Raw genomic sequence first — 13,824 nt, 5'->3', positions numbered from 1 at the left:
AGTTATGATAAATTTCTATTTTTTTAAAATTAAGTAGAAATTCTTCAGGCAAAACTGGTTACAGAGAATAGACCCTGACAGCCTCAAACTTAAAAGCTCCAAAATATGCAAAAGATATTTAATAATAAGAAATGTTGGAATATAAATGGAAAATCACCTAGGATTGAATTAAAAGTGCTTCCTAGCAAATCAAATGTTGGAATATAAATGGAAAATCACCTAGGATTGAATTAAAAGTGCTTCCTAGCAAATCAAAATTGGTGAACGATATTTTGAAGGTAAGAGTCCAATTACAATGTTTTTAAATGAAAATTTAAATTTTTCTAAATGAAGAAATTCAGAGGCCTCTTTAAAAAAACACAAACACAAATATGCATAACTTAACTAAAACAGTCTATATGATACTTGTAAGTCCTATCAGTCAACAAATTTTCCCTAAATATTTACCATGGGCTAAGTAGGCTCTGTGATTAAAAACCCCACAATAAATGTTCATCACTGGACTCAGCAGGCTACATGTTAATATCTTAATCTAATACTGAAATAATAAGGTAATTCCAACTCGACTTTTAGTGCTTAATATAAATTACCATACAACCAAATTTCTATGAAGTACTCCAAATCAGCGGTCCCCAACCTTTTTGGCACCAGGGACTGGTGCTCCTATGAGACTCTAATGCCTGATGATCTGAGGTAGAGCTGAGGCACTGGGGAACAGCTGCAAATACAGATGAAGCTTCACTCGCCTGCCCGCTGCTCACTTCTTATTGTGTGGCCCAGTTCCTAACAGGCCACAGATTAGTACCCACCTGCAGCCTGGGGGCTGGGGGCTGGGGATCCCTGCTCTGCATAATACTGTTACTGATTTTCAAAGACAGATTTAAAACTTGAAAACCTCAAAGAGAAAAAGAAACATTTTGTTGAAAGCTATTCCTTATTTTAACCTGGGTTAAAATGTGTTAACCTGGGTTACCCAATAATCATCTGTTCATTTATTCTTTCATTATGAAATTAGATGAAAGGTACTTTTATGTTTTATTTACTACTCAAAAATTGTCATTAGAAGTGGTTTTAAGAAAAAGTCGGTTTACTAGTAATCTTCAGAAATGTTCAAAAGCCCAATTCTCAGATTAGATTAAATTTAATTTTGTAGCTGATAAATGTGTCATACCCACTTTCATCACATCACTTATCACCAGCTCTGCAAGGCTTCTCCTCCAAACTATCCTAATCTGGATAACCCCAACCTTTTCCCATTGTTCCTTAGCCCTAAGGGGTAATCCCTATGTATGTGTTCCCTCAGTGTCCCTTTTTTTCTTTCTAGTCCTCAATACCTGCAACATCTGCTTAACTAATCCTGTATATGAAATTCTGTTACTGAACTGTATGTGCTAAATAAAAATAGCTAGTATGATTTGTTTCACCAACTGGAACCTGATTAACACAATATTTAAAATTATTCTGAATTTATTTTTATGAAAATATTATCATTGATGTCTCAATTTTCTATGGAGATGTGCTAACTACAATGCTTCGACAAGGGACAAGAAATAATAAATAATAAACCTTGAGGGTCTTTCAATGCCGATTAAGTATGATGATCACCCAAATATCCAAGACAAAAATCTGTTGGATTCGACCTACACTTCTACAGTCTCCTAGTTGTTCTTTTCTTCCTGTAATTATTTTTCACAGCTATCATATAATTTTTTAAATTGCAAACATGATGTTACTTCACTGATTATACCCTTCAATAGCTCTCCGCTGCCTTTATATAAAATCCACATTCCTTGGCAAGACAGATAACTCTTTGTGATCAGACTCCCTCTTATTTCTGTACCTTGAGCTTCTCCTGTTCTTCCACATTATCAAAATCCTGTAACTCTCCATACTGTGGTATTTCACACTTCTATGTCTTTGTTGGTGCTGTCTCCCTGCATGCTATACAAATTCCAGACCTCTTCAACTGGCTAAGTTATATTCAATCTGTTGGGTAGACTTTAATACCTTCCTCATCCAAGCTATAATTCTGTCCTCATACTGAGTGCTCCCAAAGCAACTGTTTTAATTGTTTACTTTTCTGCCTCCACCACAGGCCCAAAAGTTCCTTTAGGATGGGTCACATTTTCTTAGTTCTATATATCTACAAGCATATATAACTATATATGTGCTTGACAAATTGAAACCTTATTAAATTTTTGCTGAATAAATGGTATTGGAACTTTCATGTGAACCTTGAATTTAAAAAATTCAAACTGAGTAATAATAGTCACTTCATTTTCGAAATATCTAAAAATCCTCATTGGGTTTCCTACCCTTGAGAACAGGGCTTAGTGTCAGAGTGTATAATACATAGTAGATACTCAATAAATGTATACTATATGAAGTTTATATATTACAGAAAAAGCAGCTCAAGGTAAACCACTTTAAATTTAGAAGTTTCACGATGTGAGGTTCTTTAGAGCTCAGATAGCTCAATGGTAAAATTATGTTCTGTAAAGGAATGCTAATGAAATAATACCAAGAGGATGTCATCTGACTATCCTCAATTCTAATAAGGTAAGCTCAGTAGTTCAAATACATAAAGAAAAGGTCAACTTAGATTTTTAAAAAATTTGAAGACATTAGATTTAGCAAGACTTGGTATGAGGGTTTTTTTTTTTTTTTTGGCACTAGATTTTCCCCTACTCCCCAAAATTAGGTAAGTTTATATACTTACTGCATCTGAAGTTTTGCTTGGGTTATTGCTTGGATTAGAAGAATGTGAATTTGAACTATGAAGAGCACTGTGGTTGTGTGAATTTTCTTGTGGAGAGTAACTGGTCCCTTAAAAAATAAAAAGCCAAGTGAATTTTAAGTTATATTTCATGTTTAAATTGGTATTTATCCTACATATCACTGTATATGCCTAAATCATTTTACATAAGCATCAGAAATACATATTCATACTTATTAATATATAAACTATTTATTAGCCAACTAAAGATGTGGCTTAATAAGCATATATACTACATGGTTAATATCCTATGGAACAATGTTATTTATAATTAGATGAGCAAAATCTCATATAATTTCTACCAATTTGTAAGTTTTTTTAAATAAAAGTTTTATTAGGAAAAGACAAAAACACAACATACATAGAGAAAAGCAGCACAAAAATTCAACTAATACAGAACTAAGTTACAATTATCCAATATATTTTTGCAATTATTTTTCAGTTTCTTAGTTTCACCAAATTTTCAACTAAAACAGGTTTAAATTTTCCAAAAATTAAGTCTCAGGGAAGGAAGGTACTTGCTTTCAAGATGATGAAAATGTCATCAAGTTTTCTAATAACAGGACCAATTCTACCTAAAAAAATTCTTCAATGTAACTCATGAGTTTTCTGAATAATCTACACATCACAGAAATCAGAGATAGTTTTTATTGTCTTAATTCAAGGTATAAAAATCCAGACTTGCAAAAACAATGATTAATGACACAAAAAGGTTTGCCAAAAATATTTAGTTAGTATTTCAATTCATCCCACATTATTTTTCAGCATCAAGGTGACATAATTCAACTTTTTTGTTTGTTTTTTAACTGAGCAGGCAATGGTATAGAGGCTCCTATAATGGACAAAAACTGTAAGTGGGAAGCACAATTTAAATGGTCCAGTGGTCCAGGAATTAGATGGCAGTCAGAACCAGAGTTGTTATGAGTAGAAATGAATAAGAACTCATTTAACTATTTCAATCAACAGGAAAAACTAAATGCATAATAAAGGTGGACTGGAACAGACAGAAGATGAGTATAAGGTTTTAGGTATCCAAGTGGAAATGGTCAGCAGATCCATGTAGAACTAGGAATTCAGAAGTGGATCTGGAATTCACTTCCATTATAGATGAAAAGTAGGGGACTCCAACTTTGATTGCATACAATAAGGAAGCACTACAAGCTAATGAAATAAGAGTATGGCAAGAGAAAAAGTAATGGCCAAGATTTAACCTCGGGTACATGAGCCAGCCAGAAGCAGATTCAAAGACCTCGTAAAGCTAGTGATATGACAAAAATACAAAAGAGAGTTACTTAAGTACTGAGCAAAATGTAGGTGGCACAATAGAGAACATTTCCCAACAGGCTGCAGCTTGGGAGGCCTGATATTTCTTCATCTACCTGTTTTTAATTTTATCTTGTTACACGGCATGTATTTATGTAAAACAAACTATTTTAAGAGTAGGTAATAAATTCAATAAACAATGTAAGAATGAACACAATCAAGAAATCAGTCAAGAATAAGCTCAGGGGGCCGAAAAGGCTTAAGACTGCTATCCTCAGAAAGGCCTGCTTGCACAGCTGGCCTTTGGCTGGCATGCAGGAACCTATTTCAGGAGAGTTCCCACAACAATAACTGGTAACAGCTGCTCACTGTGCCTAAGCTGCTTGTGCATACAATATGATTTAAGCTGAACACCTGCTTTTCTACTGAGAATCCAGACTTTTGGTGCATGCTAGGCAGAGTGCCTACATAATAAGCCAAATTCGATAAAAACCTTGGATACTAAATTTCTAATAAGCTTCCCTGGTATACAACATTTTGCAAGTGTTCTCACAATTCATGACTGGAGGAATATAAAATTCTGTATGATTCTACTAGGAGAAGATTCTTGGAAGCTTGCATTTGGCTTCCTCCAGACTCTGCCCCACATGTCTGTCTTTGATTATGCTTTGCATCCTTTCATGGTAATAAGTCATACCCGTGATATGACTATATATTTATTGGGTCCTCTGAGTCCTCTTAGAGAATCACCAAACCTGGTGGGGGTGGTCAGAGGGCCTCAATATACAGTTACAAAGAAAAATTAATACTCCAAGTTTTAAAGGAAACCTTAGACCTATGCTAAAATTTGCACTTTTCAGATGTTAACACGAATTTCTTTTTAAATCAAGTTTACAGTTGAATACAAATAAGAGATAGATCTAGTAACATGGACTACTAGATTATCATTTATATACTACAAGTCGAGTTGAGATTTCCACAAAATTTACCATAAATATGTCAGCAATAACAGAGAAAAAGCCAATCTTACTGACTGAAATGAACACCAGACTAATCCATTAAGAAGTCTAGGTTAAATGCCCTGGTATTTATTTACATACATTCTTGAGCTAAATGGTCTATGAAATAGCTTTAAATGGTCTATGAAACAAAAGTGCCACATTAAAGATCTGTTAAAAAGAATGATAGGTAGAGTACTTGATAAAAATAAGGTATGTTAGAAATGAGATCTATTGATCTCATGAGGTAAAGATCTAGGAATTCACTCCATTTTAGGGTTATTCTTAGTATTAATGAAAATTCAAAAATCGACAAGCACTCAATTAACTAAGTTTTTACCTCTGAAGAAATGAGTCTTTCACCAGCCTGACAGACATTTATTAGATAGCTTTTAGGTCTAGTTATGTGTTTTCGGAGGGCATAACATGATAAAAAACCATAATCACCAAGGTACACTAGCCTAAGACTCTGGAATCAAGAGAAATCTGAATCAGCTGTTTAGAGGGAAGTCATTTTCAGAGACAGGAGCTTTCTGAATAAGAACTAGACTCCACATTCTAGGAAATAAAATTTATCCAGACCACTTAGCAAAACAACTTAAAAAAGTGAGGAGCAAGATTAAGATACAGATATTTTAGTAAAAGAGTAAAAATAAAGTGACATTCTTAAACAGAATCCAAAACTAAGTATAAGAAGTTTTATAGAAAACAGAGTAACACAGGCTAATCTTTTATTCCAGCCAGAAGAATGTGCTTAAGAACTAAAGGCAGATTAGCTCCTGAAAAACATGAGTACAATAAGCTAAATAAAGCTAACTCTCTATAATAAAAGTGTCAATTTATATTATTTACCAGAGCATGGGGGGAAGGGCAGCATTTCATTTGAGCCTTTTAATTTCTCCTTATAGTTCTTTCAAAACCGAAGTAACAGACAAGCAGAAAAGCAAAGTGATTATGCACAACCTCCTCAGGGTCAGAGTAATGAGGATGGCAGTTAAGATTTTCCAAGGCCATATCTATCTATAGAAAGTGCAATTTCTTTGAAATCTGCTTTTCCTTAAAAACACATGATTTTTTGTATCCTACCCCACGATGAATTTGTGTTTCAGGATAAGATGCGTTTCTATACTTTTTAGATTTTCTATACCTAGAGTATATCACTTGTAGAGAGAGAGAGTGCGTGTGTGTGTGTGTGTGTGTGTGTGTGTGTGTATTTTAGCAGTATAACTTAGTGTAAGGCAGAGAGAAAAAATAAGTGATTTGTGGATGGTAGCATATCCAAAGAGTAGAGCCATGGATAAAACTTGAACTCAGAATTTTAATACCAAATGCAATGATTATTCAAGTGTGCAAAGGAAGATAATAGATATGCCAGTGAGAATCTCACGGATGCCGTTTAGCACAACAAAGTAATGGAAGCAAAAGCTGTTTATGTGGTTCAGTACCCTTTATGCTCTCTATCCATTACCAGGAAAAAGGCTCACTACTTTAAAGATGAAAATATCTCAAAAAAAAAAATAGTAATTGCAGATAAGTGGGATAAAACTGGTTTTAAATGATACACATTTAAACCAATCTCATGAAATTAAAGTTAGCTTGATGAAGCTAGTCTTAAAAGCTTCCAAGAAAGGGACACTATGACCTTTTCTGTGACAATATCTTCAATACTTAAAGGCAGACTAATCCTACTTGGCATCCTCTAACACCTCAGAAGTTGGATAGTAAGGCTATAACTAACAGTCTAAGACAGAGTCCTAAGAGAGTACTCTGGGAAACCAGCCAGAAAAATGTAGCAAAACAAACCTGACTCAGCAAGAAAGGGGCATTAAACAATTACAAGAGGAAAACTGGATATAAGTAGGAATTCTACATGATCAAACAAGGCTGGGAAATATACCCAGATTTTCAAAAGGTGAAGCAACAGTTTTGACTCTAATAGGGGCAAAACATTAAGGCATCTGTGTCCTTATTCAGAACATGCTAACCAAGGAACAGGTAAGATATACCTAATAATACTAAATGAAAGATTTCAAGAACCTCCACCTCCCCAAACTGCTTTTCAAACTAATAAAAGCAGATAACAGGTATGACTGAATAGGTTCAGTATATCTCAAACTTCAGTATATTAAAAAATATAGATTTCAAAGTTAAATCTCAGAGATTCTGATTCACATTATATGGGATAGGACCCCCAAGAACTGAATTTTTAATAAGCACTCTCAAGATGGTTTGGTGTGATCAGTATCTGAGCCACACTTTTAGTCTAAATATTATATTATGTTCCACTGTCTTTGGTCTTCCTTTCATCGCTCCCAAACCAGAGACCACAAACAATTAAAAATAAGAGGATTTTGCAAAGAAAGCCACATTTCTGTAATGGGTATTTTTGCCATAACATGATAATGTTTAGGAAAACAATGTTTTCTCAAAAAACCTTGAATTCTACAATATTGCACACTAAGAATAGTCTTATGGGAAAAACAGAGTAGAAACAAATTACTCAAAAGCATGCATCTTTATTATAACCAGAACATTTAACAAAAATTTGAACAGCAGAAGCAAGTAGCTCAACATGGCTGTAGATTGCTTCAAGGGATATGAAAAATGCAAAAAAAACATTAAGACAGAAATTCAGCTTGCTGGGGCTAAGAACATGAAGTGAAGTTCTGTGCATTTACACTACAGTTAAAATGGACAGAGGAGAAAAGTGCAGCTTGCCAGAGACAGGGAGCCATGCAAGGCTACAGATGACCAGGCTTAAATTTTCTTTAGGCATCTTGCCTGCGCAGCAGCTGGTTGAGGGCTTTTCCCTTTCTATTTGAAGGTTTAACCCTATTCCTCCTATTCAGATTCTCCTCGCCTAGAAAAAAAAATTTCACATATGAACCAATACAACTTCAGTTTATATTTATGTCATTCTCCAATTTACTAATTGTTTATAAGCTACTGGTAGTGAAAAGCATAAGCTGTGGTAACCAGACTATGTCTCTAGGGGAGGGAGAGAAATGGGTAAGATGATTCCCCAACAATAGGCTTGCATTTGACAGTCCCCTTTAGTTGAGTTACTCCCTCTAAATATGTGCTATCCAAATGATATCCACTAGGCACATATAGCTATTGAGCACTGGAAATGTGGTTACTCTAAATGGAAACTTGCTGTATGTGCAAAATACACACTCAATTCAAAGACTTAGTACAAAAAAAAAAAATGTAAAGCAGCGCATTAGTATTTTTATATTGATTGCATGTTAAACTAATTTTGATATATTGGGTTAAAAAGTATATATTATTAAAAATAATTCCAGGTCTTGGCTACTAGAAAAATTAAAATTGCATACACGGCTCACTGGACAGTACTGTTCTAGATGAGGGTACCCACTGACATTTAGAGAAACAGGGCCAGGAATGCTTACTGTGCATAGAACATTTCTCAAAGAACTGTCCCATGTCTAAAAAAAAATCAACTTATAATTAGCTAGAACCTAATTCTCCTTAATAAATTATGGTGAACTAGGAATGTAATTGCTCTGCAAATTGTACTGTAGAATACTTAGTTTTAAACTTTTATCGAGATGCTCACCACTTGGAAACAATCTCATTATCAACAATGCCATATACTACACATCTGCACTTGTATCTATTACAAACGATATCAAGAAAATTCCTTTGTTAACAGCTAGAACCAAAAATTTTCAAAGGTAAATGAAAGATGCAGTTCTCTTTCGATTTCATTAAAGCTTGTTTTAAAAACAGTACTGTTGTCCAATATGTTTAGCCCAAATGAATATGCTACGTATTTTTAGCACAGTGATACAAACTTCTTTGTGAAAATTACATCATTTCCTTTGGAGCTACCTTTCTTACTCTTAAACATATAGGTAGCACACATTATTTATCTACATGCTAGAAATGGTGATTTTACAAAATACTTAAGTTGCACATGCAAAAGAATGAAGTTGAGTTGGACCCCTTCCTCACACCATATACAAAAAATAATTCGAAATGAATCATAGACCTAAATTAAATGTAAGAGCTAAAACTGTAAAACTCTTACAAGAAAATACAGGCATAAATCATCACCAAAAGTACAAGTGAAAAAACTGATAAATTACTTTGTGAAAATTAAAAACTTTTATGCTTCAAAGAACACCATCAAGAAAGAAGACAATCCACAGAATGGGAGAACACATTTGCAAATCATATACAAAGAACTTTATCTAGTCCTACTAGTAGAAAATCTTAAAACACAGCAAGATACTCAAATTTTAAAGAACTAAAATCTCAACAAACATTTCTCCAAAGAAGACATACAAACAGCCAAAAAGCACAAGACTCTCAATATCAGCCATTAGGAAAATGCAAATCAAACTTGCAATTAGATACCACTCCACACCTATTAGGAAAGCTAGTCAAAAAGACAGTCTATAAAAAACTGCTAATGAGGGTACAGAGAAACTGGAACTCTCAGACACACTGCTGCTGTCAATGTAAAATGCTTAGCTGCTTTGAAAAAGTTTGGCAGTTCCTGAAAAGGTTAAGCATAAATTTATCATATGACCCAGCAATTCTACTACTAGATATATGTCCAAGGGAAATGAAAAACATGTCCACAGATGTTATAGCACATTATCCTTAATAGCCAAAAGATGGAAATAAACCAAATGTCCAACTGATTAACGGAAAAATAAAACATGGTATATCTATATAGTGGAATATTATTCAGCAACAAAAAGGAATAAGTATTGCTACATGCTGTAACACAGATGAACCTTAAAAATATTATAAGTGAAATAAGCCAGTCACAAAAGACTACATATTGTAGGAGTCCACTTACAGGAAGCATCCATAACAGGAGTATCTATACAGAGACAGAAAGATTAATGGCTGCCTAGGGCTAGGGGCAAGATTGGGTGTGCGTGTGTGTGGTGAGGGGGGAGGAGTAATAGCTATAGGGTTTCTTTTGGGGTGATGAAAATGTCCTAAAATTGATTGTGGTGATGGTTGCACAACTGTAAATATATTAAAACTACTAAACTATATACTTTAATTGGGTGAACTGTATGGTAGATGAATTATACATTGAAACTGTTACCAAAAAAAGTCCATCATACCTTCACCAGTCAAGCTTAAACTGAAGTCCCTAAATCATCATTTCTCAAACTGTAATCCTACGGAGGTACTTTGAATAAAAAATGTTATATGGTCATGTAAATCTGGAAAAAGCTGTATATAATAATCTCATAAAAAACAAACATACTTTAAGGCTCAGAAAATTACTAAAGCAAAGAAATTTTAACCCAGGGGGGAGGGGAAAAAAAGAAGTACTGATACATGAAAACACGGATAAACTTGAACACAGCATGCTAAGTTAAAAAAGGCAGTCGCGAAAGACTGCACATTATATAGTCTATTTATATGAAATGCCTACAATAGCAAAATCTATCAAGACAGAAAGTAGATCAGATATTGGGAGTGGGCAGAGAGAAGAAAGTGGGAAGTAACTGCTAATAGGTATGAGGTTTTTCAAGGGGGTGAGGGGAATAATCTTGTGGTATGTGAGTTATATTTCAATTTTTGAAAATAGCCAATTAAAATACTTTTTAAAGGGTGGGATGTTTGAGTCTAACCAAATTGAGAATCATTTAGTAAAAGGAACATTCAATCGGACAATTGAAGCTTCAGAACATATTTTGTCTCTACCTTACTAAATAAAAATGAGGTCATCTAACTTCTGCGGCTACCTTTATTTGTCAAATAAGGTACTGGCTGACAGTGTAGGACTGCAAAGATCGCAAGGAAGTCTGAAATGTTATACTTATGTTACTAAGTTCTTTTGATCTTTGTCACCTGACTTTTCACTTCTATTAGCTCTAGGTGAAGGCTTTATTAACAAAGTAACAAAAAACCTCTCAAAGCCTTCTAATTGCCTATACCTGCAAGATTGTGTCATACATCTACTTGCCTAGAAAAATTATCAACACATGATTCTTGATTCTTCAGTGATCTCAGGCACTTGACTGAACACCACACAGAGCGAATTAGTCAGCTAGCATTACAGGGCTATGTAGAATGAATTCTGGAGTAAGGATCTCCTTATTCTTACTGACTCCTGTAGAAATTCACTGGGTTCACCCTAATATTCTAACTGCTCTCCCACTCTCATTCTCATCTCCATTTCAAAACACTCTACAGAATAGTCAAAGTAACCTTTTAAACATACCTCAAATCATGACATGTGTTCTGAATTTTAACTGGTAGAGAAGGAAGCCATTTGAACTCCTCTGACTCTATTTACCTTTCAGCCTCATCCTACAGCACTCATCACCTTGCCAGTACACTTCAGCTATACTGGTCTTTCAGTTGAATATATGCCCAGTTCTTTCTTAGCCTAGATCCTTCCATCTCACTTGCATCTCCCACTTTTGCCTGCCTATATCTTGGCCATCCTTCCAGCTTAAATGCTACTCCTTAGAAAAGCCCTCCCTGAGCCCCTAATCTAAAACAAGCCCCCTATCATGGCACACATCTCTCCTTACTAGCTATGTTAAGCAGTGTAATTAGAAGACAGCTCACATTGCTCCCCATGTTTTGTTTTTAACTTAGTTAATTGGCTTGTCCAAGGAAAGAAAGCATTCCTTTAAAAGAATACATGTTAGTATGAAAAATAAAGTAGTTTTTTGAAAAAGTTATCAAATTATCTAAGATTCTGAAAGGATGAGCAGCAGACAATATAGTTGAAAAACCAAGTAGTATTCTTTCACAAGCTGATGCTTTCAGAGATACAGTACAGCAAACAGAAAGAGGCAGGTCCTGGCATGTCTGTGGGTCTCCAAGTAATTCTACCTTCTGACTAATCAACTGAACAAGAAGTAGATGATTTCAACTTTGGAAGCCTCACCGTAATCCTCAATCTAAGAAAGGATGAAAAATGAATGCAAAGGAATCTTCATGTATGTTTTACACCTTCATGTTTCACATATTTGAACACTCAGTTACATTAAGATAGTAAGAGAAACTTCAAAGATCATCTGAGATTTAACCGGGTACAATGAAATGAATAAACTTCAGTTGAGAGAAACAATATGAGTAACGACAAGGTTCTAGAGGCAATGAGTCAAACTAGTTTGAAAGGTATACGAGATTCCTGAGAGAGAGAAGGGGTGTAAAGCTAAGCGAAAGACTACTCAAAGGCCTTGGAAGCCAAACTAAGTTTTCCTTCTGTACAAGAAACTATCAAAATAAATCATTAAGAACCTAATTTTAGCTTTTGAGGTGTTTTTGTTTTTGATGCTTTTGAATAGTACTGGGTGCATCATGAAAAAGCAGATTACAAGTATGTATCTTTTAAGATAACACAAGACTAAAGAGAATTCTTTCTAGAAAAACGATTTTCTAATGTTTCCCCCCAACTTCAAGCCACAGAATTCTCTCCTTACATGGGTGGCTGGTTCATTCTTCAGGTGTCAATTCACAAGTTACACCCTAAAAAAAGCCTTCACTGACCACTTCCTATACCTGTGCCATCGCTATTTATTTTCTTTATAGCACAAATCACAGTAGAAAATTATCATGTCTGTTCTCCACTTTATATTCTCTTCCACGAGGAAACTTCCTGAGCACAGGGACTTTGCCCTGTCATGCCATGACTATAATCCCTGTAATTACAACAGGGCTTGGGTCTGTCAGAAGATGCTAAAATAAAATATACGCATGAGTGGAAGCCCAATCATTAAAACAGGAGCTGCTCTTACTGCAAAGCAGTTAGTGCGGAATAAGGATCAACTAGCCCAGTCATAATCCTGGAACCTATAGACTGCACACAGCATCATTTAGAAGGGAATGATAAAATAATCTTGAGATTAGTTGTTAAAAGGCTGGGTAGTAGTAACATCCTGTGTCATATGCAGGTACCTAACATCACCTCTTAAGTATAACTAGTGTGACACAGCAAAAAGTTTGAAGACACTCATTACCTTTAACACTCACTGAAAACGTGTAACTTAATATTTATTAATAAAGAAAAATTAGTCTACCCTCCATTCTATTTCCCATAACACATTTAATATAAGCTGGAAAGGTGCTTCTCCCAAAATTATGAGGTTATCAGAAAGAAAAAAGAGTATCACAACAGAGTTACCTCAAGGAAAACAAAGTTTTCTCTTACAGATGATATTAGCTCCCTGTCTTGACAAACAAATAACACTCTAAAGCTCCATGTTTCTGATGTTTGGTCATTCTGCTTTTGTGTTGAGACAAGGCTGCAGTTTTGGATACAACTACTGGTCCAACTGTGAAATATCTATTAAAAAGAAAAGGAAATATTGCCACATTGCCTTACCCAATTTTATACACAGTGCTAAGTGGCAGATGCAAATGTTACTTACTGTGAGGTATTTTAAAAAACTATAACAGAGGCTCAGAACGATTTGGGGGATGAGAGACACCAAGAGATCATATTTGCTGATAATGTTTAACCTACATACCAATTTTATGGCAATATGTTTTGGACAAAGAATATTACATACTTCACTCTCCCTTCAGTCTCATTCTTACTACTTCCCACCACCCTCCTTGTCCAATTATAGCTCTAGCCAGATGTAGATTATTAAGGTTTACTGAGGAACTGTTTCGAATTTCAGAAAAAGTAATTCCTGTCGATGCATAATCTGTTCCAGAAACAGAATCGCCCAAGTAACCAAATGCACAATCCTGACAAAGATGACAAGAACCAAAGAGCAATAACAGAATTAAGAGAATCCACGATACATACACCTCAGTGCAGGAATG

At 34.9% G+C, this 13,824-nt stretch overlaps 1 protein-coding gene across 4 annotated transcripts in view; it reads right to left on the bottom strand.

The window, feature by feature from the left end:
* The window catches only part of WAC (WW domain containing adaptor with coiled-coil), an 80,349-nt gene that overhangs the window by 33,227 nt on the left and 33,298 nt on the right, over positions 1–13,824 (bottom strand). For all 4 annotated transcript variants that reach the window (XM_006924168.3, XM_015598741.2, XM_006924169.3 and 1 more), the window contains exon 4: positions 2,720–2,826. In XM_006924168.3, the coding sequence (XP_006924230.1) occupies positions 2,720–2,826 (107 nt within the window). The remainder of the gene's footprint in view (positions 1–2,719; positions 2,827–13,824) is intronic.

This window comes from Pteropus alecto, unplaced genomic scaffold (genome assembly GCF_000325575.1).
Source record: "Pteropus alecto unplaced genomic scaffold, ASM32557v1 scaffold269, whole genome shotgun sequence".
Taxonomy (NCBI): Eukaryota; Metazoa; Chordata; class Mammalia; order Chiroptera; family Pteropodidae; genus Pteropus; species Pteropus alecto.
Note: the sequence above shows the minus strand (reverse complement) of the source record. Positions and strands in the feature narration are given on the sequence as shown.